Genomic DNA, 25,716 nt, shown 5'->3' with positions numbered 1-25,716 from the left:
ATTACTTACTAATCAAGTCTTCTGCAGTGCAGCAACTCAATACAATACAATTAGTGCAGAGAAGTTAAGGTTCCGGTATTGAGGAGGCTAATCAAGATTTGCATGGGAAAGGATCAGGTTACAGGATCACCATAGCTCTGACACAAGTACAAACAAACCTGTTGCCACGTAAAAGTGAACAAATAAGGACATTTTTTTCCACATACTGTTTCAGAATATGTTAGCTTTAACTTCTTGCAGTCATGCTCATTTGATATGTGTCACCAAGTTTTCGTCTGGCACCAGTCTGTAAACCATAACAGCTCGACTATAAAGGTGGGCTCCTGTGTATTGGAGAAATTCAAAATGCAAGGACCGAGCTTCCTACCACGTGTATTATGCCTGAGCTGAGAACTACTTCAAACAACGGGTGAAGTTTTCAGGGAAGAGTCCTTTATAAGTAGCTACATCCTTGTATTGAAGCCAATCAGATTCCTTAATCCCTGTTAACCATCCTGCTTCCTGCAAGGAGAGAGAGAAACGTTTCCTTCTTCAAATGCCTCTTATTATAAAATAAAGTCACATTTATATGTATTGCTTAAGCACGTCAAAAGGCTTTGCCTGGCAGAGAGAAGTCCTCCATTTGAAAGGCAGTGTTTTTTTTTCAGTCTAGTCACATTAATTCTGAGCCAAAATAAGCAAATTATTTATGGTAGATCTCCAATAAGTTTAAGTGGCTATCATTCACTGTAAGGGCACTTCCAGACAACCTCTCTTTTCAGGTGGGGCTCAGTCATATACAGTGGTACCTCGGTCTAAGTACACAATTGGTTCCGAAAGTCTGTACTTAACCTGAAGCGAACTTTCCCATTGAAAGTAATGGAAAGTGGATTAATCCGTTCCAAACAGGTCCGCGGAGTACTTAAACTGAAAATACTCAAACCGAAGCATACTTAACCCGAGATATGACTGTACCAGCAAATTCAGGAAGTTGAATTAAAGTTGATTTGGTGCTGTTGCAGAACAAAACAAGCCCCCCCCCCATTGATTTGCACTGATAAGTGTGGGATAACACGTGACACAACAACATAAAACATGCCCACAAACAAATGTACACCAAGATGTATGCTTAATAAACAGGCAATCTGGAAGCAACCTAAATGACCCCCTTTGATTTTATTTCTTACAGCATTTCCATTTCCAAACAATGCACACACTTCTATTGGCAGGCACATTATTCTAGCTGAAAATTTGTTCAAAATATTTGGCCATAAAGATTCATTTTTTTAAAAAAATATATATTTTAAAATGCAGAGAAGCAAAGTCCCTTTGCTCTTACCTGATCAGCTTCTGCCACAGATTGAATTACTAATACAATATCTCCCCGGAGCAAGTTCAGCTCATCACTATTGGCTGCCTCAAAATCATGCAAGGTTTCAACCTGTAGAGCAGAAAAAGGAGGTTAGGGCATATTCTGGAGGTTAGGGCATATTCTGAAAATATTTTCTGAAAGCAGGTGGTAAAGTTTGATAGATACTTCTAGTATTGGATAAGGCTAGGATTGGGGCCACCTTATACCTGGGGAAATCAGTATCATAGCCTCTTAATCACAAACTGCAGGGAGGCTATGACACATGATTTGGCCTGTCACGGAACTACAGGAAGAGGGTATGTGATATACTAGCCATACCCATTATTTATATTTATATTGCTGGATATAATGAGAGACAAGGAGTTAAGTTACAAAGGGTGCTGAAGCTGCAGGCCTAGCTATTGCATATCTTCAGCTACTTCTCTGGTTTTTGACATTTCAGCAGTCCAGCAGACATTTCAACAAGTGTATATCCAGCTAAAGGACCTAGAAACTCTTTGTATTCTGAAAGTTGAGAAAGTCAAAGGCTGCAACCTGTGTCAGAGTTGGAACTTTTTTGGTGGGGGAGGGGGCTTCCAAGGAACTACGCCATATTCACAAGCCCTGAGCCCTATTCAAATATTTTGCACATTGCCTGCATGAGTAGGCATTCCTCCAAAGTTGCATGGGAATTAGCCGCAGCCCCCACCATCCACACCTACGGCCTGAATGTCAGCAGGGACAGAGGTTTCCACGTGATTGGGAAACCTGATTGTGCAACAGTTAGGGCTAGCTGGTCCACATGCTCTTGGGAACATAACTACCTGGCATGGGCCTGGTCTGGATATAACTATTTTTTAATGTCCTCTGTGTCATAAGGAAGGTTCAGATAGCCCCTGCCTATCTTGGTCCACAATCGAGTTATGATGCAGTGTCAAAGGGAATTGGAATAAATAAACGCTCAGTTAAACCTTAAAGCGGAAGCCGGGTGGCATGGCGTCATCTGCTGATACGGGCTGTTCCTCAGATGATGTGGACTGGGTGGTTTTGGTCTCACTTGCAGCCTCCGAAGTTTCACCAGCTGGGCCTTCAGCACCTTGAGCACCAACATCTTCTGCAGCATCTTTAGATTCGTTCACTAGAACCTCGTGATCTTCTCCATCTGCTTCGTTGTTTGATGCAGGTTCTATTACTACTGAAGGGATGCTGCTGAGGTTTTCCTTAGAGGGGAAAGGTGCCAGGGAAAACAGTGTGAACAACAACATCTACACCAGGGGTCCCCAGACTATGGCCCACGGGCCAGATGCGGTCCAATTGGCCTCCCAATCCGGCCCGCGACGACCCCCGCCACCCGCTGCCGCCGCCCGCTCTTGCAGCGCGCTGCGTGGCGGCGCACTTCCAGATCTGAAAAAAATCGCCAAAAATTGTTTCTGCGCATGCGTATGGGCCTCTCCCGACCCAGAAGAGGTCATTTCCGGTGCACTTCCGGGTCGGGGGAGGTGCACTTCCGGGTCGGGGGAGGCCCATACGCATGCGCACAATTTTCGGCGATTTTTCCCGGCCTGGAAGCGCGCCACCGCGCCAGGAAATGGGTTTGTGCATGCGCACTGGCGTGCACTCCCCCACCCTCCGGCCCACTGTGCACGCACTCCCCCGCCCTCCGGCCCGCCGCGCAATCAGCACGGCGGCCACCGGCCCAAAGGCGGGTAAGTCTGGGGACCCCTGATCTACACTAAAAACTATTCCAGCCCTATAGGGGGGGGGATAGTTTATTTTCCTTATTTACAAAACTAGAATAATTAAAACAAAACAAAATAATTCATTTGCAATTCCTGTGCTTTCAAGGAAATGTAAAGCTTAGTATACTAAAGATGGCAAAAAACCAACAGCTCATGCCAGTTTCAGAGGGCTTTGGTAGCTTGCTAAAGAACTGCCCCTGGAAAACTCCAGCAAAATCGGATCAAAGGTAACATGGCTTTCTCTTTTCCACTTAAGCAAAGCTTTCGCTTGGGCTGGATTGTGCCCACAATTGCCAGTTTTTATTGTTGATGTGGGGTTCTTCATTCACTTCAAGGAGGATGGAGTAAATGAGGAAGGCCTTTGACATAGTCTATAAGGCCGAAAAGTAAGAGGAATGAGGTACCAGGGAAATGAGCTATATAGGACATATGAACAGACAATATTTGCTCATTTTTTCATATCTGCATTTCTTTTTGTTTGCTGTCTTGAACTTTCTTTAAAAAGCTGATATAAAAAATTATAGAAGCATGACAGTAACATTAAAGCTTTCTGATTCATGACCCTAGAAAAATAGGTACCACCTCTTATTTCTGAATCTTAACAAACGTGTCCTTGTTGCATAATATTTCTTCCACAATTGTGAGAACTAAAAGCTTGTGCAATTAGACATCTAATGTTGCAAAAATCTCCCCCTTTAGAATTTCAGTTCAACATATAACCCATATTGCAAAAAAAAAGCTTTAGCAAGCTTGCCAAAAGCTTATAGAATCAAAATATATAATTCAGAAATTAGTCAAATTAAAAATAATATATTTTTAAAAATCTGTATCGTCTCAAACTATTTACAAGAATGGTTACAAGAATAGTTTTAGAACTGGTCTCAAACCAAATGTATATTTACAGTGCAAAGAACCATACTCCAGATTTAAATCTGTGTAACAGACACGCCTTCCCAGGAAACTGGGCATTATGGAGGAAGGGTGGTGAGGGATCTTGAAAAGAATTCTCTCCCTCACATTCAGTTACGATTCTCAGAATTATTTGAAGCAATTTGTGTCCATTGAAGTAGTATGATATTGGTTAGAGTTTTGGAATGTAGGCAGGATGATGGAATTCCTAAAACACACACAAAAAGAAGCTGAGGGGAGAAGCACCTGTATGTTGGTGACTACCTGAGATTCCCCTGCTTTTCCTTCAGTGGCAGCTATGTCACTTTCCCCAACTCCTACTTCAGCAGGAGCAGCAACTTCACCAGCCTCAGTTCCAGGAGCAGCAGCAACACCCTCCGCTCCAGCAGGACTTTGTATTACAGAATCCATCTGTAACTACAAGAAGCAAAGAAATCCAAAGATTATTCCTACAGATCTCCTGTAACATCTACATAACATGGTTTGTATAGTTGCAGTAGGTCCCTGCAGCAAGCGACAGGATGTTAACCCAGACCTGACCATTCTTCTGATGACAGCCCAAACACCCACTGGCCATAAAATCACGTACAGATCCAAAATATTTAGACACCAACACAAAGCAACGTGATTAGATATAACCAAAGGGTGCAGCCAGCCAAGGTGAAGCCCTCTTCCCAAGAGAAAGGAAAAGTGTGATCAACTGCTTTCCTTTGGCTGGATAGTGCTGCTGTAGCCTTTTCAGCTACTAAGGGTCCTTTAAGTTGCGCCCAGGCAGGGACAGAGACAGCCAATAATGACACCGGGGGTTGAATCCAGAGAAAGAATTTAATTTCTTAAATTTAAGAGACTCTTGGTGGTCAGCTCCATGACAAGAGTAGAGTAACACAAATTTGCAAAGCTTATACACTTCTTGGGCTCCTTTCCCCCTCTGTAAATGTGCGCACGCAAGGGGGGTCACAGGTTACAAATCCATATTAGGAAAATCCGTATCCTGTCCTTCTCATAAACACAAAGGGGGTCACAAGTACATATAAGGGAGATCCGTGTCCGGTCCTGTGCATAAACACATGCTGACTCAACAAACCCTTGAGTGGGGGGGGTTGAGTCCCTGACTGTTCTGTGCGTCAGACTGATAGTGTCAGACAAGGCCAGCCATCCATCCGGCCTTGATAGCAAGCTGGGCATCCTGTTCCTTTTGCTATTGCTTACATTCCACTTTGGCACACAGAGAGAGGCAAAGGAAAAGCATTTTAAGCAAGACATCCCAGGGATATTGGGGGGGGGGGGCTAAGCCACACAATCAGAATTATACAATGCAACTATATGATCAGATTTAGCTCAATAATACAATTGGCAAACCCTTCCCTTCACTGCAAATGGACATCTAGCCTTTATCCAGAAACAATCGCCCATTCTTTCTGCAGTTCATACATACCTCGCACTCTTTCTCAGCAAGTTCTGGTGCCTCCTTTATCCCTTCCTCCACAACAGCAGCCTTCATAAAACCAGAGACATGTTTATAGCACCAATGTCAGAAATATTAGCATCGAACACTGCATGGAAATGGAGTGGGGTGCATCCAAAGCATTTCTAGTAAGTATTAGGCAATGGCGCTGAGTGGTAGGATGTTATGCAAGCATGTTTGGAAGAGCAGGCGGCAAGTAGAGGAATGGAGGTTGGGGGCAGGTGATGAAGAAGAAGCATGGATTTCAGCCTTGTATTGATGAGAACGGTGATGCAAGGAAGACCCAAGCCACTACTATTTCACAATATTCTCAATATTGTTAATATATTGTTATATATTAACATGCTGGTAATCATGAACTCTGTATGGAGTCACTATAATTGGTGCTCAAAGGATGCACCCTTTGCACCCAGAATCCAAGTGAGTACCCGATGGGACCCCCCAGAATCGCAAACCACCACTTTTTTTCAAATATGGAAACATGAATAATGTAGCCAGTCTTTAAAATGGACAGTAATGAGCCTCCCTGTACTCCACCTCCAGCCCTCTGCCACTGGAACTTTTACTGCTTCTCTAAGAAGTGGTGCTGGCCATTTCTTCCCCAAGCATTTCCTCCAAGTATGTTTTACACGTCAAAATGCAGTCTACGATTTAAGAGCAAGCTTTGGAGCTAAGGTGCGGGGCTGGGTAAATCAGTTTGGCAAAATATTGGCTGGGTTCTTTCTCAAAAAGGCCCGGGATCTGTGGATGCATTTAAATCTTGTGCTTCTTTGAAGATGAGCATTAGATCCTGTAATCAATGGAGTGAGTCATTTGCCTATTTATTGAACTAGAGAGTGCCAGGTATATATTTTAACTTCCCTACCGAAATAATGGGACTTAAAATAGACTGTGTTTTGGTTGAACTGTGGATTTTAGAAGAACTCTTAAAATAGCTGGTCAGCAAACATTTACAGTGCTCTTGAAGTACAGCTGTAAAAGAGCCTGTAAAAGTGTTGTGTGGGAATGGCAAATATATTGCGTGGCTTATGAATTGTAGCGCCTATCAAAATCTAAACCTGGATGGTGTTATTCCAAATCTCTAACTACACCTTGGAAATGAGGCTTTGTAGACTTCAGTTAAAGCTACCGTGACTTAAGCTAATTTTCTCATAAAGGATTTAATATTCTATCCAGAATATTCTATCCAGTCTTTATCATTTTTTTAAAAAAAATTCTAGCATTGCTTGTAGTGGCACCACAAACTCCAAACATGTCCAGATGCCAGGACAAATCAGCAGCTGAAAGCTGCATTTGTTGCTATGGAAACCTCTCACAGCATTATCCTGTTAAAATTTTAGTGTTCTATAACCCCCTTTTTCATACGATTAATTCTTTTAGAGCTGTCGCAGCTGAGGTTGGACTATCCTTATTTGCTTTCCAAGTGTGAGTTAGTTGCACAAAGGTATCTGTGAAAAGCTCTATTGTACAAGTGGCAACATCATGGGCGTACCCAGGATCAAAACTAGGGGGGGCAAGGGGAGGGGCCACAAAGTGGGCGGGAACGGCGAACTCGCGCTCCGCCGGGCTGTGCCCCTCCCTAGCAGCAGGGCTGGTGGGCGGAGGCAGAGCCCAGCCCAGCGGAGCGCGAGTTCAGCGTTCCCGCCCGCCGCGCCGCGCTCTCTGGTTCCCCACCGCGCTTGGCCTTGCCAGAGGGCGCGACGGGGAGCTGGAGGGAGGGCGCAGCGCGGCGGGCGGGAACGGCGAACTCGCGCTCCGCCGGGCTGTGCCCCTCCCTAGCAGCAGGGCTGGTGGGCGGAGGCGGAGCCCAGCCCAGCGGAGCGCGAGTTCGGCGTTCCCGCCCACCGCGCCGCGCTCCCTGGTTCCCCGCCGCGCTTGGCCTTGCCTGAGGGCGCGCCGGGGAGCTGGAGGGAGGGTGCGGCGCGGTGCGGCGGGAATGGCGAACTCGCGCTCCGCCGGGCTGTGCTCCGCCTCTGCCCACCAGCCCTGCTTCTAGAGTAGGGCAGCTGCCCTAACTTGCCGCATGGTGGGTACGCCCTTGGGCAACATCACATGCATGTACGTATGAGCACATATATTTGAATAATGGTCTACAATAAGCAGGTCAAGGAAGCCCTTATTTCCTATGAATAACAGGAAAGCATCTTTCTAAGACTGGAATTAGGTGTCATAGAAGCAACCAAGAGAAATGGATATAACTTCATTCGGTGGGAACAATTGCCATTCTAAGAGATCAAAGTAGATGTTCACAGTGAGTTCCAGCTCCTCTTTTTCTAGAAAAATTGCACTGGCTCCTGGAAAGCTGCTGCTGGTCAGTGTAGTAGACAATACTGAGGTAGATGGACCACTAGTCTGGCTTGGAACAAAGGCAACTTCCCATTAACCCACACGTGGCTGCCACAGAAAGCACCAACCCTGGAACTCCTTTTCCCCTTCAATATTAACCCATACAAAATAGGATGCATCGCCATGCAAGGAGCTTCCCTATCCAAGTCCTGCTGCGTTTGGGGCTGCTTGTGCAGGGTGGGAAATTAAGCAGTACAGCAACACCACACCATCGGCCATACTAACATTACTGGAGGAGAAAGGAGAGGGCACAGGGCTGCTGCTTTTGAAGGGCACCATGTGGTCTCTACATACCAAATTTTATCAAAGCCTGAAGTATCCCCACAAAGAGACCTTTCAGGCTCTCTATTTAAAACTTATGGAGACACTTGAATAGCCTTAAGATTTAACAACAAGTACAATTGCTGTATTTCAACAGTGTACTTTTTTTCTAAGGACGTGGGTGGCGCTGTGGGTTAAACCACAGAGCCTTTGTTGTTGTTGTTGTTGTTTAGTCGTTTAGTCGTGTCCGACTCTTCGTGACCCCATGGACCATAGCACGCCAGGCACTCCTGTCTTGCACTGCCTCCCGCAGTTTGGTCAAACTCATGTTCGTAGCTTCGAGAACACTGTCCAACCATCTCGTCCTCTGTCGTCCCCTTCTCCTAGTGCCCTCAATCTTTCCCAACATCAGGGTCTTTTCCAAGGATTCTTCTCTTCTCATGAGGTGGCCAAAGTATTGGAGCCTCAGCTTCACGATCTGTCCTTCCAGGGAGCACTCAGGGCTGATTTCCTTAAGAATGGATAGGTTTGATCTTCTTGCAGTCCACGGGACTCTCAAGAGTCTCCTCCAGCACCATAATTCAAAAGCATCAATTCTTCGGCGATCAGCCTTCTTTATGGTCCAGCTCTCACTTCCATACATCACTACTGGGAAAACCATAGCTTTAACTATACGGACCTTTGTCGGCAAGGTGATGTCTCTGCTTTTTAAGATGCTGTCTAGGTTTGTCATTGCTTTTCTCCCAAGAAGCAGGCGTCTTTTAATTTCGTGACTGCTGTCACCATCTGCAGTGATCAAGGAGCCCAAGAACCACAGAGCCTAGGGCTTGCCAATCAGAAGGTCAGCGGTTCAAATTCCCGCAACAGGTGAGCTCCCGTTGCTCGGTCCCTGCTCCTGCCCACCTAGCAGTTCAAAAGCACGTCAAAGTGCAAGTAGATAAATAGGTATCGCTCCAGTGGGAAGGTAAACGGCGTTTCCGTGCGCTGCTCTGGTTCGCCAGAAGCGGCTTAGTCATGCTGACCACATGACGTGGAAGCTGTACGCCGGCTCCCTCGGCCAGTAATGCGAGATGAGCACCGCAACCCCAGAGTCGGTCATGACTGGACCTAATGGTCAGGGGTACCTTTACCTTTTACTTATTTAACCTACTAAAACTGCTCCCTGATATTAATAGCTATACCAAATGAGCACTTTAAGGCTGACAGGTTTAGGCTGGCTTTTTGTTTTCCAGAGAGAGAAAGCGCTTGTTTCCTGGAAACACAAAGAGCGCCATAGGGGCAACTGAGGATGCAATGAAACACACCAGATGGACACTATGGAGTTCTGGTCCAGAGGTGCCCTAAAAAACTTCCTCTGGTCCAGAGGTTTAGACTGTTCACATTTTAGGGGACACACAGAATAAAACTTATATTTAGAGGGTACCAAAGTTTGTGGGATTGAAATAATCACATATTCTTCCCATGCCTGCCTATGTCTCCTTTCTCTGCTGTGTCTCTGGGTCTTATTTTGTCTACCTTGGAGTAAGCACTGGATATCTCTCTTTTCGGAAAAGTACCATGCACATAAAAAGGTAAAGGTAAAGGACCTCTGACAGTTAAGTCCAGTCGCAAACGACTCTGGGGTTGCAGCGCTCATCTTGCTTTACTGGCCGAGGGAGCCAGCGTTTGTCCGCAGACATTTTTTCCAGGTCATGTGGCCAGCATGACTAAGCTGCTTCTGGCAAAACCAGAGCAGTGCACGGAAATGCCATTTGCCTTCCCGCCGGAGTGGTCCCTATTTATCTACTTACACTTTGACGTGCTATCGAACTGCTAGGTTGGCAGGAGCAGGGACCGAGCAATGGGAGCTCACCCCATCGCAGGGATTCGAACAGCTGACCTTCCGATTGGCAAGCCCTAGGCTCAGTGGTTTAGCCCACAGCGCCACCCATGTTCCATGCACATAGATGGTGCTAAATAAATATATATCACTTATATTTCAGTCACTGTGACCCACAGGTCAACATGGAAGCTGTCAACACTGCAAAACTTTATGCATTTTCTTTCTGTTCTATGTGTGGGAGTGTGCCAACTCTGATGATGCAATGATTACATCATGAACATTTATGCGTGCACCAGCCCTGCATGTGAACAGCACCCTTACAAAAATTGTGTCATGAGAGAGTGCCAAGAAAAAACAATCACATGGGTCTTTCTAGCATAAATGCATCCTCACAGCAGTGGTTTCCTCTTGCAGCAAGGTCAAGTGGAGGCATTGCAGCCCCCATATGAAATCTCCCCAAATGTCCATGCTGCAGTGCTCAGGTGCTTGCTGCAACATCTGAAATCACATGACATGCAATGGTTCAAATCATATGTATGGTCTCCATATTAGCCACTGCCCAAGATGTACAGATGAGGATGTAGACAAGCATCTGGATCTGCACAGTGAGACATACCGGACCTAAAGCATCCAACGCCATCAATCTTGACACCTGAGGTTCCTGCCTCTTTCCACCTGGCCCAGGGCAGGGCCTGATGGGCTTCATAAGAACTGCTACTGCTGCTGCCCAACAAGGACTAGCGTATTTTGGGGAATGTTTTGTCGGGAGTCTTTGCTGCTATTGATATTAATTTTTTGTATCTTTATTTTTATGTGGAAATTATTCAGTTTGGTTATGTAGTTTTTGGTGCATTCTACTTCTTTTTATGACTACTTTGCTATGTTTGTAACTATGTCAATCTTTTCATATTGCCTTGAGCATTGTTTTAAATGCAGAATGCAAACAATATCTGCAACACCTATCTATCTTATCCCCCAGATAATGAAAGCGCATCCTTTCTCTGGGACCTCTAGCCACATACAACCCTCTCAGATTCAAGTCGCCAATTTCACAAGTCCTTTGTCCCAAGAGGAGATCCACTGAGAGCCCAAACTGAGGATGGAAGTCAAACATTGGTCTCCCCGAGTCCAGGGCCCCAATGGAAACTGCCCCTTCTGTCGAACCTGGACCCTTGCATTAACCAGCTCTAAAGCCCAAGAAAGGTGAAAATGGAGAAGGTGGGATGAAATGTGATGCGTACACACATGGCAAGGTTCTTTGGGTGAGTGTGAGGGCACCTGAAGCACCAGTCACTCACCACGGTGTCAGCCGCTGGCTCAGCAGCCTCTCCAGGCTGGGCTTCTGCCTCGGGCGCAGAGGCAGCCACCTCTGGGGCACTCAGGGCTTCCTCTGCTTGGGGCTCTAAAGGTGGAGCTTCTTCTTCTGTCTCAGCCTTCAGTTATTGAATTCGGGATTTGACGGGGAGTTTTGTTTTTTGAATGGTAGATAACAAATGACACACATTAAAGAATGCCGGGCATTGTGGGATCAGGATCAGTAGAGTACTAGAAATCTTCATGACTGTAAGATGCCCCCAAAAGTCTGAGAAAGAACGGGAAAGAATAGCTTGCGCTTCATTTCCCCATGAGTCTGGCTCTCTTCCAAAGGCAGGAGGAGATGCACACTAACTGTTCACCTGTTCTCTCCCCACATTGGTTGAGGAGAGAGAGACAAGCTTTAAAAGAGGGCTTGACAAGTTCGTGGAGGGAAAGGCTAGCCATGGCTACTAACCCTGCTGGCTCATAATTTGCTGTTGCACATTTTAAGTATATTGGTTTGGGCACATAAACTCCAGCACATCATGTGCTTCTTCCGAAAGCAGGACCTGCCAAGACTCTTTCTACAAGCCATGCAACCAAGTCTGCTTGGTTAACCCAGTTAAAGGTAGGTAGCCGTGTTGGTCTGAGTCGAAGCAAAATAAAAAAATTCCTTCAGTAGCACCTTAAAGACCAACTAAGTTTTTATTTTGGTATGAGATTTCGTGTGCATGCACACTTCTTCAGATACACTGAAACAGAAGTCACCAGACCCTTATTTATATTCAGGGGGTGGGGGGTGGGGGGTGGGAATGGGTGATGGGCTGATAGGAGTGGTAAACCTGTTGATGACTGTTAACGACAAACAGGCCAAACCCTACACCAAAGGATAAATGGACATAAATCTGACATCAGGAACCAGAAGACAGAGAAACCAGTAGGAGAACACTTCAATCTACCAGGACCTTCTATACAAGATCTCAAAGCAGCTGTTTTATAACAGAAAAAATTCAGAAACAGACAAGAAAGAGAAATTGCTGAATTGGGACTCATTACCAAGCTTAAAACCATGGAGCCACCTGGGATGAACAGAGATATCGGATTATTATCTCATTATGCATGATCTAGCTTTCTTTTGTGCCTTGCTTCCCCCCTCCCCCCCAAAGGACCTATTGCAGTCATCAGCAGTCGTTAACAGCCATCAACAGGTTCACCACTCCTATCAGCCCATCACCCATTCCCCCACCCCCTGAATATAAATAAGGGTCTGGTTGATTCTGTTTCAGTGTATCTGACGAAGTGTGCATGCACACGAAAGCTCATACCAAAATAAAAACTTAGTTGGTCTTTAAGGTGCTACTGAAGGAATTTTTTTATTTTGGTTAACCCAGGTTCTTCATGTTCCATACTCCAGGAGGAGGGGACGTAAATGGGAAAAGACCGGCATATTTTATTTTTTTTAAAAAACAACCACCAGAGAAAGCAAGTCAATGGAGCAGAAGGCCTCACAAGTAACAGGAGAACAAAAAAGGACTGAAACGCCCATTTTAACAAACGACACAAAACCAACAACTTACCAAGTTGTCCATCACATTCTGGCTTGCTTGCATTGAGAATAGGGAAGTATCCTAAGGATATAGGTAGGAAAAGGGTACACAGAGAATTAAGGATAAGCTTGTAAATTATACCAGAATCCAATTATGTATGACAAAATGACCATCTTACATTAATTTGTTTGTTTATACCTGCTTAGTATGCCACTCTTCTATCCAAAGGTCCCCAAAGCAGCACACAGTTTTGTTTCACGTATTTGTTTTGTTTAATTTTTTCCCACTCCACAGCCCTCAGACTGAATTTTAGAAGTCCACTTGATTTTTTCCCATGTTGCATGTTGTAAGATGGCCATTGTTTAAAGATGGAAGTCAAAACAGCCTTGGGGGCAAGTAGCCTTTCTAAAATTGAATTGGGACTGTAATCTGCAAAACCTTTGCTTCATCAGTCTATATAAAATCAAGTGGGTTTTTATGATCAAATGTATCATTCTTAGACTTGCAAATTATTAGACTCCATTAAAAATTGTTTCTATCCAGAACACTTATATTATTTACCTGATGGGTTCCATTCAATTCCTTTTGTAGGATATAAATAGGGATGGCATATAAAATACAGTAGATTATATTTTGTTTATTAGCAGATCAACCCTTGAGCGCTTTATTCACTTGTAAGTTGCTTTTTCATTTTGCAGGGTGTTTGTGAAACCATTTCCCTGTCAAAACCCACCATATAGGATCCCACATGACATTTGCTATTGATTTCAATAGAGCCATATATTATCTTTGGCTGGATTTAATCAAGTTTATTTTGATATCTACTTAAATTAATACTGAGACAATACTAAATGCTGCTGAAGATTTTATATTACTTCTGGGTAATAGGGTTTTCTTCAATAGCTACTTCCTTATAGGAATGCAAGGAGTATATTTCAGTTCTGTTATTGCACTCATCTTTGAAGCATATTTGTAGGTTCAGTCACCAATAGTTCCATTCACAAGTTCTGATATGAAAAGACACAACCACATCATATAAGAGGAAAGCTAGCCTGGCCTTGTGTTTCACCTGTTGCAAGCCTCTTTGAAGATGGTGTGATTGAAAGGTAGGTTATAAAACTTTACTGGCTGGTAAAAAATGAGACTCGGTAGTTTAGTGGACTTGATGCGAGATGGCAAACTTCAAACCCGCTTTTCTTTTGCAAGCACTTTTATGACCGTAGCCATGCTCATTAACATTCATGCAGCAACGAAGGTGTGGGAAAACTGATAAAAATGTTAAATACCTGCCTTTTGAATGTGATTTAATCAAGTAATTACTAGAGTTCTAGATTGCTGTTCAGAAAAAATGGATTCCGGGGCATTGTATTAGATTATTCTAAAATGAAAATTATTCATGCTGAATGCAATACAGTAAAACAAGCTCCATACAAACAGCACAGAACCGACAAAGCTCTGAAACTAAAGCAGGCCACATGCCAGGCAGAAGCAAGCTTGAAAGGAAGCTACTAGCCAAACACATTTCCAAAGAAATACCCAAGCCAACTGCCAGAAGTGAGGCCCAACAGCAGGCCAGTAATAACTCAGATGGTATCAGTGAAGTTAACTTTTTATTCAAGAAAGAATAAACACTCAGGAGGCCAGGCCTTGTGAGCACAGCAACTCTTCCTGGTAGATCTTCCTCAATGAGGCAGTTGTGGAGACCAAAGGTCTTCCCACATTTCCCCATGTCTCCTCCTCCACCGGGTCCTTCCCAAGCAATCTGAGACACCATCACCTTGTCTGTCTCTGCTCCGCCCTCTTCATATTTCTCCTAGCCCTGGGAGACCAGTCACAACAGGAGGGGGAGACTCCCTGGCTTCTTCAGCAGCCTGTCTCAATTCTGCCTCTTGTCACCCCTCCTCTCCTGTCTCTGCTTCTGCACTGCTCTCTGCCCCAGCCTCTTCCTGCTCACTCAACCCTGTTGCCTCTTCAGCTTCTGACACCTCCTCCTCTTCCTCCCAGTCTGCTCTCTCTTCTCCCTGACTCCTCCTCATCGTCCCACCACCAATCCCTGACACTGAGCCTTCTTCCCTTGGAGGCTCGCCAACTGGTGCCTCCCACCACCCCTCAGCATCCAGCCGGTCCATGGCCAACCTATTTACAATCTACATTTGCATTAGCTTTATGGCATTTAGCATGATATTGCTAACCTGAAAATAGTTCATCATCATCATCATCATCATCATAGACTTTTATTGCGCTAGCCATAGGCCATGGCATCATTCAGAAAAATAACAAAAGGAAAAACAGCAATAACCATAAAATAAATAGTACATTATACATCTTTCATTCCATTGCTCCCAAATTCCAGTCCTCTTTCTGGTCTCAAGAGGACATGCTCCCTTTCAAACAATGTGACTTCTTACCTGTGTGAATCCATTAAAGGCGCTGCTGGATGCCTGAGCAGAATTGGAAATCAGAACAAAATGGTTGTTAGTCTTGCATTCAGATCAAAAAGGAGTAAATAATGTTTTACAAACTCTTGCTTGCACATTACAAAAAACACAATTAAATAAAAAATAAAAAGTGAAGGGAAAGAGTGACACTTCTGACAAGCAGTATGAAGCGATGTTAAATGGCAAAAAAAGAGAAAAAGAAAAGAATAGTGATTCACATTAAAGAGTTTGAAAAGACTGGAGGTTCATATTAGAAAACACAAAATTCAAAAAATAACGAGACATGGTAAAATCAGATGGTGTGTTCAACAGCCAACCTCTTTCTGGTCAGCCTAGTAGAACTATGTGGTTGAACTTTGCCAAATTTGGCATGTTCATATGATCATTAAGTTAGCAAAAGAGGGCAAGGGGGGGGGGACATACAAGAAGGACTGTCCATAAAACACAAGGTTATATATATGTATATATGACCTAAGGAACTCTCATTTCTAGACTATGCTACACACTGGGGTAGGTACCTCTTCTTTATCAGCCTCTATTTCCTGGTACAACAATCCATATCTCCGGTTAGCAATTTCATCTTCAGATAAATCTGAGCTGTTGGTCTCATTTTCTTTAGGACTAGTTGAGCTCTCGGTGCTAGCATTTCTGGAATTTCCCATTTGGAACAGGACCATAGGCCTGCCTATCTCCTTGCTTGTTCCACAGCTGCTAACATTTGCCTGTTCCCCAGATGTTCCTTGCTTTAAAGGTGCCTCCTGATTCTGATGGCTTGGTGTCACGCCCACAGCTCCCCGGGAGTTATCTATACCTCCCAAATCTTGCGTAGACCACTTATCATTAAAACTGGGCCAGGAAATCTCCACGTTTCCATCCACGGTGTCTTGTTTGGGAGGAAAGGGCCAGTCATCGAACCCATTTGTCTCGCTAGAAAAACCCCAGGAATCAGTATTAACTGTTGGGTCCCAATTGGCTTGCCAGGGATCTGTTTCCAACGCTTCAGGGCAACTAACATTACTATTAAGTTCTTCGGCCACACAAAACGCTTCCCTGTCTACAAATTTATCTTCAACATCACCTAGCCAAGAATTATCAAGGTTTGCACCAGCTGCGTCGGCAGAACCAGGCTGCAGAACCATCTCCTCAAAGGGCATCAAGGTAGCTGGACATTCACCAGTCATATTACTCTTTTGAGGGCTGCTGCTGCTGCTGCTATGGTCTTCAAACTCTTTATTGGGCTCTTCTGCACCACATAACTCATCACCACACCCAGGATTTCCAACCTCTGCAGTAGATTTGTCTCTGACATCTAAGTCAGCCAATACCGTAATACCTGCCATTTCTCTTTCCTGTGTGCATTTGGCGGCTGTATTCCCAGAAAGTGGTAAGCCATCCACACACTCTCTTCCCTGATCCCGATTCCAGGGACCGAAACCATTTTCAGGTTCAGACCCACTATATTCTACAGATTTACCGTCACTCACCTCACACCCCAACCCTAAGTTCACTACATCCTCAGCATCTCTTTCTCTTGTCCCTGAAAGCAGAGCATCCCCATTAAATTCCTGAAGGTAACTGCCAGCAGTTGTCTCTCCTTGCCCATTACTATGTTCTGAATCCCTGATAGACTCTATCTCAGTGCTTTTTAGGGTTTCATGGTCTCCTAAGGCCTCAAGATGTCCTATTTCAGTGTAGCCTTTATCTCTCTCTTCAAGCTCCTCTGTGCGGTCTAGTTTCTTGAGGCTAACATCTCCGGTTTCTACCTTTTCACACGGCTCCACATTTGCCCACAAAGACTCTTCTGTTTCCTGCTTCTCTTCTTCTGACTTTGCCACATTAAACGAGTCTCCGTCCAAAAAGCTACCAGTTCCCACTGCAGGCCTCTCAGCCAAAGTTTCACTCGCTAAAGGCTTGTTAGTCTCCACCAAATCTGTGCCACTGTCTGCAACGTGACTAGTGTCCAAGTACGGTTCCGGGAAAGTGGTTTGGCTTTCATCTACGGAAGCTGTCCAAGATGCACCATCCTCTTGCTCGCCCCCTGCAGGCCAAGTAGTAGTAGCCAGTGCAACAGATGATGCTGTTGAGGTTTGCTCTGCCTCAGGGAAAGGCAAAGGAAGACCTGCAGCTCTGTCCTGGCTCTCACTGGCTGTACTACCATCTAGGCCCAAGTCGAGCGAGCCTAGATCAGTTTGGGGTTTGTTAACATCTTCTGTTGACCAATTGTTTGGGTTTTCCTCCATGACCAGGTTACACAAGGAAAGACTTTTTGAAGAATCGGGCTTTAGGCAGACAGAAAAGCAAAGGAAAAAAAAAACAAGATGAAAAAGATAAAGGTGATCTTGATGAGAAAACACAAAATTCAGTATTTTACTACGGCAACTTTAGCTTAGAAATGAAATGCCACTACTAAATTAAGGAATTTAAGCACAGCTTGCAACGTTTGTGGGAGAAACATATATTTGGAGACAGTAGTTGTCTATCTTAAGAGAAGCTTTGGCAGGTGAAAGAGAGAAGTTCTGCTTACCGGCTGCACCAGTTCATTGCTTGTCTGTACAGAAGAAAACCAAATCAATAAAACTAGAATTGAGTGGCTGTCTTTCTGATTCTGTGTTATGCCACACTTCCCATGGCAGCCATTTTGTCTTATACCCACTGCATGGTAGCCATTTTATGAGTGACACCCCCAGCTCTCAAAATGTCTCAAAATTCGAAATGTGCCCACTAATTCAAAAAGGTTGCCAGCCCCTGCCATATGGCATAGCAACGATAGGAACTGTTGCCACACACCCAATGCTCCTATTTGTAGGTGATCAGGGTCCTCAACAATATTGGGGGTTCCCTAAAAGAAGCTCAGCAACTTTTGGGGTGTCCTAGTTTTTACTTTTTGAAATATGGCAACCCTAATATACCATCGCACACCTGGTTTGAGTCAAGCCCCATTCCATCCCGAATCTCACTGTGGAACCCAAACCAATTTTTATCTCTCAGCCTCACAGGACTTTTTTTTGAGGATAAAATGAAATCGTTCTAAGTATTTTTCTCACGAGAAGCTTCAAGAGAGAACCCACAATGTACACCACATTCCATGCCAGTAATTACCATCCAAACCATATAAAGATACCAGTTTTATACAGTCCAAATCCATGCCCTACAACTAAATCTGAATGGGTCCACATGGTTGAGAGACAAACTAAGACAAATTTTCCTTGGGTTCTTGGTAAAGAAGGTTCATTCATAATTGTTCAAAGGCAAGACTTAACAAGTCCAAGAAAATAATCAGACTGAGTTTCAGATTCTACAGCACCTGAAGTAATCACTGCATTTACTGCAACTGAAGAGAAAGTCGGAGGTGGGGTGGGGAGCCTCAGTTCCCACCCACCACCCAGTTTTTCTGGTCCCCACCCCCCAATATTTGTTTCTGAAAAATTGGGGAGAGGGGGGAAATGAGTGTGTGTGAGAGAAAAAACAGGATTTTATCTTGGTGTCTCCCCCCCCCCCCAAGTCTTCACATCTCTGGAAAGATCATTAATGTGCAGGTGGAAGTTATTTACCTTTCCAAACCAATTCTGGAGAAATTGTTTCTTTTTTTTTTAAGTAGGTGAACACAAAGGGATGCTTTCCTTTCCCTAGTAAAGTATACTACATGTTTGCTACCATAGACCAATCACAGACATATCATCCCACTATCTGAAGACAATTTCAAAGCTTCTGGGGATATAAAAATGCAGGCACAGAAAACCTCTCGGGAAGATCCAACATCACATATTATTATTACTATCATCATCATCATCAGGTCTAATAGAACCCTTCCTTCCTCCCCTCCTCCTGCCCTTCAATCTCCTCCAAAGGCCCCCGCCCCAAGTCCTCAAGCAGATTTGGGGTGCAAACAAGTGGGCGGAGGCAGCAGCAGGGGGGAGGGGAAAAGTTAAGTCCTATTTGTGCAAGCAGAAGTCCATTGTTCAAGCAGGACACCAGAGCAGGATGTCACCCTTGGTCTTTCCTCTTCAAATCTAACAAAATTCTTATTTTACATAACTGTATTTTCACCCAGTCATCCTGTTACTCGTTTATTTCCCCTCCCCTGTCTCCCTCTCCTGTCAAAATGTAGACCACAAACTCCTCAGGACTGAAACCCATCCTTTCTTCTTCATGCCGATACATAAAGCGCCTTGCATACTAATGGCGCCGTAAATCAACAACAACAATAAAAAGACAACATGCAAAGGTAAAGAAACCACCTTACCGTCCATAAATCCCAGGGTAGCGTCTGAGAACAGGGGAAAGAAGGACAGTGTTGAAAACCTCATTTGTACACCCTGTTATGTGCTGCAAAGCATAATTAGACAGTAGCATGGTTATTCATGTGCTCCATCGGGTTCAGCATAGCGTTCTCTTATGGGAGGGAGCAGTGTGTTTATGAGGCATTTCACAAATTTCTATTTGCTTGGTTCTCTGAGTTCAGAGCCCCAGGAAAAAACAGATTAAGACTCTACGTAGAAGGAATAATTCTGCGGGAAGTGAACCTGCTCAAGCCCTATGGGAAGAGTCACCGCTCAAGAGGGCAACTGCAGAACTTAGTGCGAGTTCATAACATTACATTTTAAGGTATACACCAAGGTGTTTCAAGCACTGACCAAAAATGTAATATAATTAGCAGCCATTACCACATGCTGGATCACACAGACACACCCCAGGAGCTACGATCAACAGCAAGGCAGCTGTACAATAATGCTGTATTGTGTTTTAATATTTGGTTTGGGAGGCACCCAGAGTGGCTGGGGAAACCTAGCCAGATGGGCAGGGTATAAATATTATTATTATTATTATTATTATTATTATTATTATTATTATTATTATTATCTGTGCAATGTGTGAAATGATCCTCAATCCTTAATATACAGGGCTTCCCAAAGATCAAAAACAGGATTTCAACAGGCAACAACATATTGCCACAGCAAATTATTTCTGCCTGATTGTCTATTTCCAAATTTGCAGGACTGCATAGGTATGTTGCGACGCACAAGGGAAGCTCAAGCAAATCCTGGTGCACAGCTGCCAAGTCTCCCGTTTTCCCCGGGAAATCCCTGTTTTTCCAGCTGTTCCTAGCTGAAAAAACGTTTTTTTTGTTTTTTCCTAGTTTATTCTGGCACGGCGGCCATTTTGGAACTGGGCGGAGCATGCTCAGAAGCGACTTTTGATGCTGCCCAGTTCCAAAATGGTGGCAGCGCTACTTCCGGCCTGCTATTTTCGGCCCGGTCCCTTATTTCTCTGACAGCAACTTGGCAGGTATGTCCTGGTGTAACTGACTGGCAGAATTGCCAACTACTAGAGGTGCCACGTAAGACCCGTTCTGCATTTGTAAGACCTCAATTGTTTAGTGTGGTAGCTCCTACACTCTGGGAACTCCTTGCCTACTGAGATCAAGCAGGTGCCATCACTGTATTATTTTTAGTGCCTGCTAAAAACATTCCTGTTTAGACAGGCCTACCCAGGTGCTTCAAAAGTTGGGGCAATTTTAATCTGTTTTTAGTAGTATTTCAACTTTTGTATTCTTAAAGTAGGGTTGTCAGTTTTTCTCAATTTTATTGTTTTTACCTGCTTTGAGGGGCTTTTTTTTTTACAATCAAGAGGTGTATAAAACTTGATGAAATAAACAAATAAATTATGAATTAGTCTATTCCATTTTCTTTATGTACTAAAAACCTGCCTGCCTACACAACTGTACTATCTGACAGAAGCTTCTCTTTGCAGTTTGCTGCAAAGTATCCCAAGTTGATTTCCAGTTTCTTAAAATAGTCCTTCGCTGACCCACAAGCAAAACGGCAACTTGGATCACGTCGAACAATTCTCTGATGTGCAAGAAAGGGAAACACAGTACAGTACAATAAATTTTGACTTGTTCAGGCTTCTCAAGTTCAAGGTCTTCGATTTCTCCTCCTCTACTCATGCATCTTATGTAAATAGCTCCTCTAGATGGCCTGAGCCCAGGATCTCTTAAGGACAGTCTCTTCTTGTCTCAGCCTGTCTGCTCCTTAAGATCTTCAGGGAAGGCTCTTCTCCTCTGTGTCCCAATGGAAGTGGAGGAGCCGGTGATTGTGATCTGGCGGTTCCCTCGCTGCGAGAAGCCAAGTTACAGGGAACCAGGCAGAGGGCCTTCTCGGTAGTGGCACCCGCCCTGTGGAATGCCCTCCCACCAGATGTCAAAAAGAAAAACAACTACCAGACTTTTAGAGGACATCTGAAGGCAGCCCTGTTTAGGGAGGCTTTTAATGTTTAATTGATTGTTTTATTTTATTTTTCTGTTGGAAGCCACCCAGAGTAGCTGGGGAAACCCAGCCAGATGGGCGGGGTATAAATAATAAATTATTATTATTATTATTATTATTATTATTATTATTATTATTATTATTTAGGAGAGGGGGGCCTTTTTGTGACTTTGTCTAAACTACAGATAACAAATTTGTTCTTCAGGAATTTCGATAACTGTTTTCCAAAGCCATCTCCGTGTGCAGAGATTTAAATATTTTAAAATATCCTCCATCCTCTGCACTTCATAAGGATGAAAATGTGTTTGAAAAATATTAGACACCCAGCTGTCAAATGCACTTTAATCAATATCTGTCTGTCAACTCCTGTGAAGGTCTAACTGTTTGAGGAGTTCAAATGCTCTAATAACAGACAAGATTATTAGCGGAACTGGAAAATCAGCACTGGAGTTTACTTCAAACTCTCTGTCAAAGACTAAAGACATATACTGGAAAACAGGAGAATTTTTTTTTTGTCACGAGAAGGGAGCAGGGGCAAAATAGCAAGCAGGATATAGCAAAGAGAGAGAGAGAATTCTGTCTCAGGAATATGAAGTTCTGGTATTGTAAAGCTGCTTAAATACAGAAGAGTATTAAATACAGAAGAGTTTTGTAGAAAATCAGATGGATCATTTTTATTAGGAATAATATAGACCTATCCACATGGACAGAGAAATACAGTAGTAACACTCATTTCAATTATCCTTCATTGTGAGATCTGCAGGTTGACGTTGTCATGAAGTACAGTCAGCAAGATCTTTGAACATGCAGTTTGCATATTCCTTTAGAGACCATTCTAAGACACAGTTTATATGCTATCCAGAGGAGCACAATTGCACCCATGTCATTGTTGCTCCCGTGCCACACCCGGTCTCTGCCCATGAGTTTGGAGCAGATTGCGTGGTTGCATATTTCCTGAATTCCACATTTTCTTGGTGCCTTCATGGAACTGTGGTGCACACACAACCCTGATTATGGGGTGGATGGCTTCATAACTGTACATATTTTAAAAATATTTCACACAAAAAACCTACCTGAGACATTGGTGAATGGGTTACCACAGTAGCTGCTGCATCAGGTTTAAATGGATCGAAGTCTAGGTCTAACAAAGACTCTTCTTGTTTAGTTTCAGGAACTTCATTCTGTTAGGGCAGGGGGGAAACACTGAACAACCACATCTTTACAATTTATTAAAATTTAAAACACATTTATTCAAAAGCTACACTTCAGCTTTTTCCGCTGCCATAATACCACAGAACGATTACCCAATCCTCAATCCCTCAACCACCTCTTTAAAAACTATGCTTTATTGCCAACTCTCCCTCAAATGCAAGTTTATTGCTTGCATTTACAAACTGCCTTTCTATGAAAAGTATCCACAATAATGAAGATTATGTAAAACAGAATTGACAGTATAAGAAACTTAGCAAGTTAGACTGTGGGCTGATCCACAGTTGCCTTTCCTTTGCTCTTTCCACACTTTAAAGCTCTGTGGCAAGTGCCCCATTTTTCGCCCCAGAAAACCTGCTCTTTAGTGCTCTATTGGAGCAAACAGCAGTCTGTGGAAAAACAGAATTGATGTTTGCTCCAGTTGAGCACTAAAGAGCAGATTTTTGTGGGGAAAGCCTCTGGAGCAACAAATAACATGCTCAAATACACAGCTTTAAAGCATGGACTTGTGCCTGGAAAGAACATAGTAACAAGTAAGTGTGGCTAAGTCCTGAGGCCAAATATTTTTCTGAGCACCTGAAGAGGCTCTCAAGGTCTTTTAATCAATACTTATCTTTCCTGTTACACAGATGCTATGGAATCAACTCTGCAACCACTCCCAATCACATCTAGAGGGCCACAGGTTCTCCATCAGCCAAGAAATACACAGTGGGAGTGAGGAACAGGTTTAAGGGTTTAGATTTGGTGGACAGTGCCGGAAGAACTATGGATGGAGGCTCGTAACATTATACAGGAGGCAGCAACGAAAACCATCCCAATGAAAAGAAAATGCAAGAAAGCAAAGTGGCTGTCCAATGAGGCCTTACAAATAGCGGGGGAAAGAAGGCAAGCAAAATGTGAGGGAGATAGTGAAAGACACAGGAAATTGAATGCAGATTTCAAAAAAAAATAGCAAGGAGAGACAAGAAGAGGGCCTTCTTAAACAAGCAATGCAAAGAAATAAGAGGAAAAGGACAGAATGGGGGGAAACCAGAGATCTGTTCAAAAAAATTGGAGATATGAAAGGAACATTTCGTACAAAGATTACCATAATCAAGGACAAAAGTGGAAAGGACCTAACAGAAGCAGAAGACATCAGGAAGCGGTGGCAAGACTACAAAGAGGAATTATACCAGAAAGATATGGAGGTCTCGTTCACCCCAGGTAGTGTGGTTGCTGACCTTGAGCCAGACATCCTGGAGAGTGAAGTCAAATGGGCCTTAGAAAGCACTGCAAATAACAAGACCAGTGGAAGTGATGATATTCCAGCTGAACTATTTAAAATTTTAAAAGATACTGTTAAGGTGCTACACTCAATATGCCAGCAAGTTTGGAAAACTCAGCAGTGGCCGGAGGATTGGAGAAGATCAGTCTACATCCCAATCCCAAAGAAAGGCAGTGCCAAAGAAGGCTCCAATTACTGCACAATTGTGCTCATTTCACACGCTAGCAAGGTTATGCTTAAAATTCCACAAGGTAGGCTTAAGCAGTATGTGGACCGAGAACTCCCAGAAGTGCAAGCTGGATTTCAAAGGGGCAGAGGATCCAGAGACCAAATTGCAAACATGCGCTGGATTATGGAGAAAGCTAGAGAGTTCCAGAAAAACATCTGTTTCTCCTTCATTGACTATGCAAAAGCATTTGACTGTGTCGACCACAGCAAACTATGGCAAGCTCTTAAAGAAATAAGAGTACCTGATCACCTCAAAATTGGGAAAGGAGTATGACAAGGCTGTATATTGTCTCCCTGCTTACTTAACTTATATGCAGAATTCATCATGCGAAAGGCTGGACTGAATGAATCCCAAGCCAGAATTAAGATTGCCGGAAGAAATATCAACGACCTCAGATATGCTGATGACACGACCTTGCTGGCAGAAAGTGAGGAGGAATTAAAGAAACTTTTAATGAGGGTGAAAGAGGAGAGCGCAAATTATGGTCTGAAGCTCAACATCAAAAAAACCAAGATCATGGCCACTGGTCCCATCACCTCCTGGCAAATAGAAGGTGAAGAAATGGAGGCAGTGAGAGATTTTACTTTCTTGGGTTCCATGATCACTGCAGATGGTGACAGCAGTCATGAAATTAAAAGACGCCTGCTTTTTGGGAGAAAAGCAATGACAAACCTGGACAACATCTTAAAAAGCAGAGACATCACCTTGCCGACAAAGGTCCGTATAGTTAAAACTATGGTTTTCCCATTAGTGATGTATGGAAGTGAGAGCTGGACCATAAAGAAGGCTGATCGCCAAAGAATTGATGCTTTTGAATTATGGTGCTGGAGGAGACTCTTGAGGGTCCCATGGACAAACCTATCCATTCTGAAGGAAAACAGCCCTGAGTGCTCACTGGAAGGACAGATCCTGAAGCTGAGGCTCCAATACATTGGCCACCTCATGAGAAGAGAAGACTCCCTGGAAAAGACCCTGATGTTGGGAAAGATGGAGGGCACAAAGAGAAGGGGACGACAGAGGACGAGATGGTTGGACAGTGTTCTCAAAGCTACCAGCATGAGTCTGACCAAACTGCGGGAGGCAGTGGAAGACAGGAGTGCCTGGCGTGCTCTGGTCCGTGGGGTCATGAAGAGTCGGACACAACTAAACAACAACAACAATCCCAGAGACTATAACTGAGAGAAGTGTCCTGAAGCTGTTATGGAACAGCTTTTGTCAAAAGGCTGGAGCAACCTATTGAGGCCCTGACTCACCTGTGAAGGAGTTGTCACATTTATTTCTGGAACAAAATTGTCATCAAATAAGCTGATGATATTCTCCTGCTGCAGTTCTTTTGTTGGTGTGAGTTTAGGTAGCGGTGGAACTGGGGGTCCTTTCCTCAGCTAAACAAAAAAAAAACAATCATGTTAGGAAGTTACAGGTAGATAGCCGTGTTGGTCTGACGTAGTCGAAACAAAAAATAAGAAAATTCCTTCCAGCAGCACCTTAGAGACCAACTAAGTTTGTCATAGGTATGAGCTTTCGTGTGCATGCACACTTCTTCAGATACCAAGAAGTAGTATATGAAGTATCTGAAGAAGTGTGCATGGACACGA

The 25,716-nt window shown here is 43.9% G+C and overlaps 2 protein-coding genes across 4 annotated transcripts in view; both read right to left on the bottom strand.

The window, feature by feature from the left end:
- Positions 1–208: 208 nt before the first annotated feature.
- Positions 209–25,716, bottom strand: part of LOC118091813 (amphiphysin) — an 88,014-nt gene continuing 62,506 nt past the window's right edge. For 2 of the 3 annotated variants that reach the window (XM_088654139.1, XM_088654140.1), the window contains 12 exons: positions 25,375–25,503; positions 22,493–22,600; positions 19,397–19,420; positions 17,678–17,701; positions 15,124–15,156; positions 12,746–12,796; positions 11,171–11,305; positions 5,414–5,473; positions 4,243–4,395; positions 2,302–2,550; positions 1,319–1,420; positions 209–501 (listed from right to left, as the gene is read on the bottom strand). In XM_088654139.1, the coding sequence (XP_088510265.1) occupies positions 394–501; positions 1,319–1,420; positions 2,302–2,550; positions 4,243–4,395; positions 5,414–5,473; positions 11,171–11,305; positions 12,746–12,796; positions 15,124–15,156; positions 17,678–17,701; positions 19,397–19,420; positions 22,493–22,600; positions 25,375–25,503 (1,176 nt within the window). In that variant the 3' untranslated portion in view covers positions 209–393. The remainder of the gene's footprint in view (positions 502–1,318; positions 1,421–2,301; positions 2,551–4,242; positions 4,396–5,413; positions 5,474–11,170; positions 11,306–12,745; positions 12,797–15,123; positions 15,157–17,677; positions 17,702–19,396; positions 19,421–22,492; positions 22,601–25,374; positions 25,504–25,716) is intronic. The other variant, XM_035129246.3, reaches the window with a different exon arrangement.
- On the bottom strand, positions 15,511–17,516 carry LOC148684194 (uncharacterized). The gene has a single exon (XM_088654141.1). It carries the CDS (start codon positions 17,391–17,393, stop codon positions 15,642–15,644), a length of 1,752 nt encoding a protein of 583 aa, XP_088510267.1. The 5' UTR covers positions 17,394–17,516; the 3' UTR covers positions 15,511–15,641.

This window comes from Zootoca vivipara, chromosome 11 (genome assembly GCF_965207765.1).
Source record: "Zootoca vivipara chromosome 11, rZooViv2.hap1.1, whole genome shotgun sequence".
Taxonomy (NCBI): domain Eukaryota; kingdom Metazoa; phylum Chordata; class Lepidosauria; order Squamata; family Lacertidae; genus Zootoca; species Zootoca vivipara.
The sequence above is the reverse complement of the archived record's forward strand: the minus strand, read 5'-3'. Positions and strand labels throughout refer to the sequence as shown.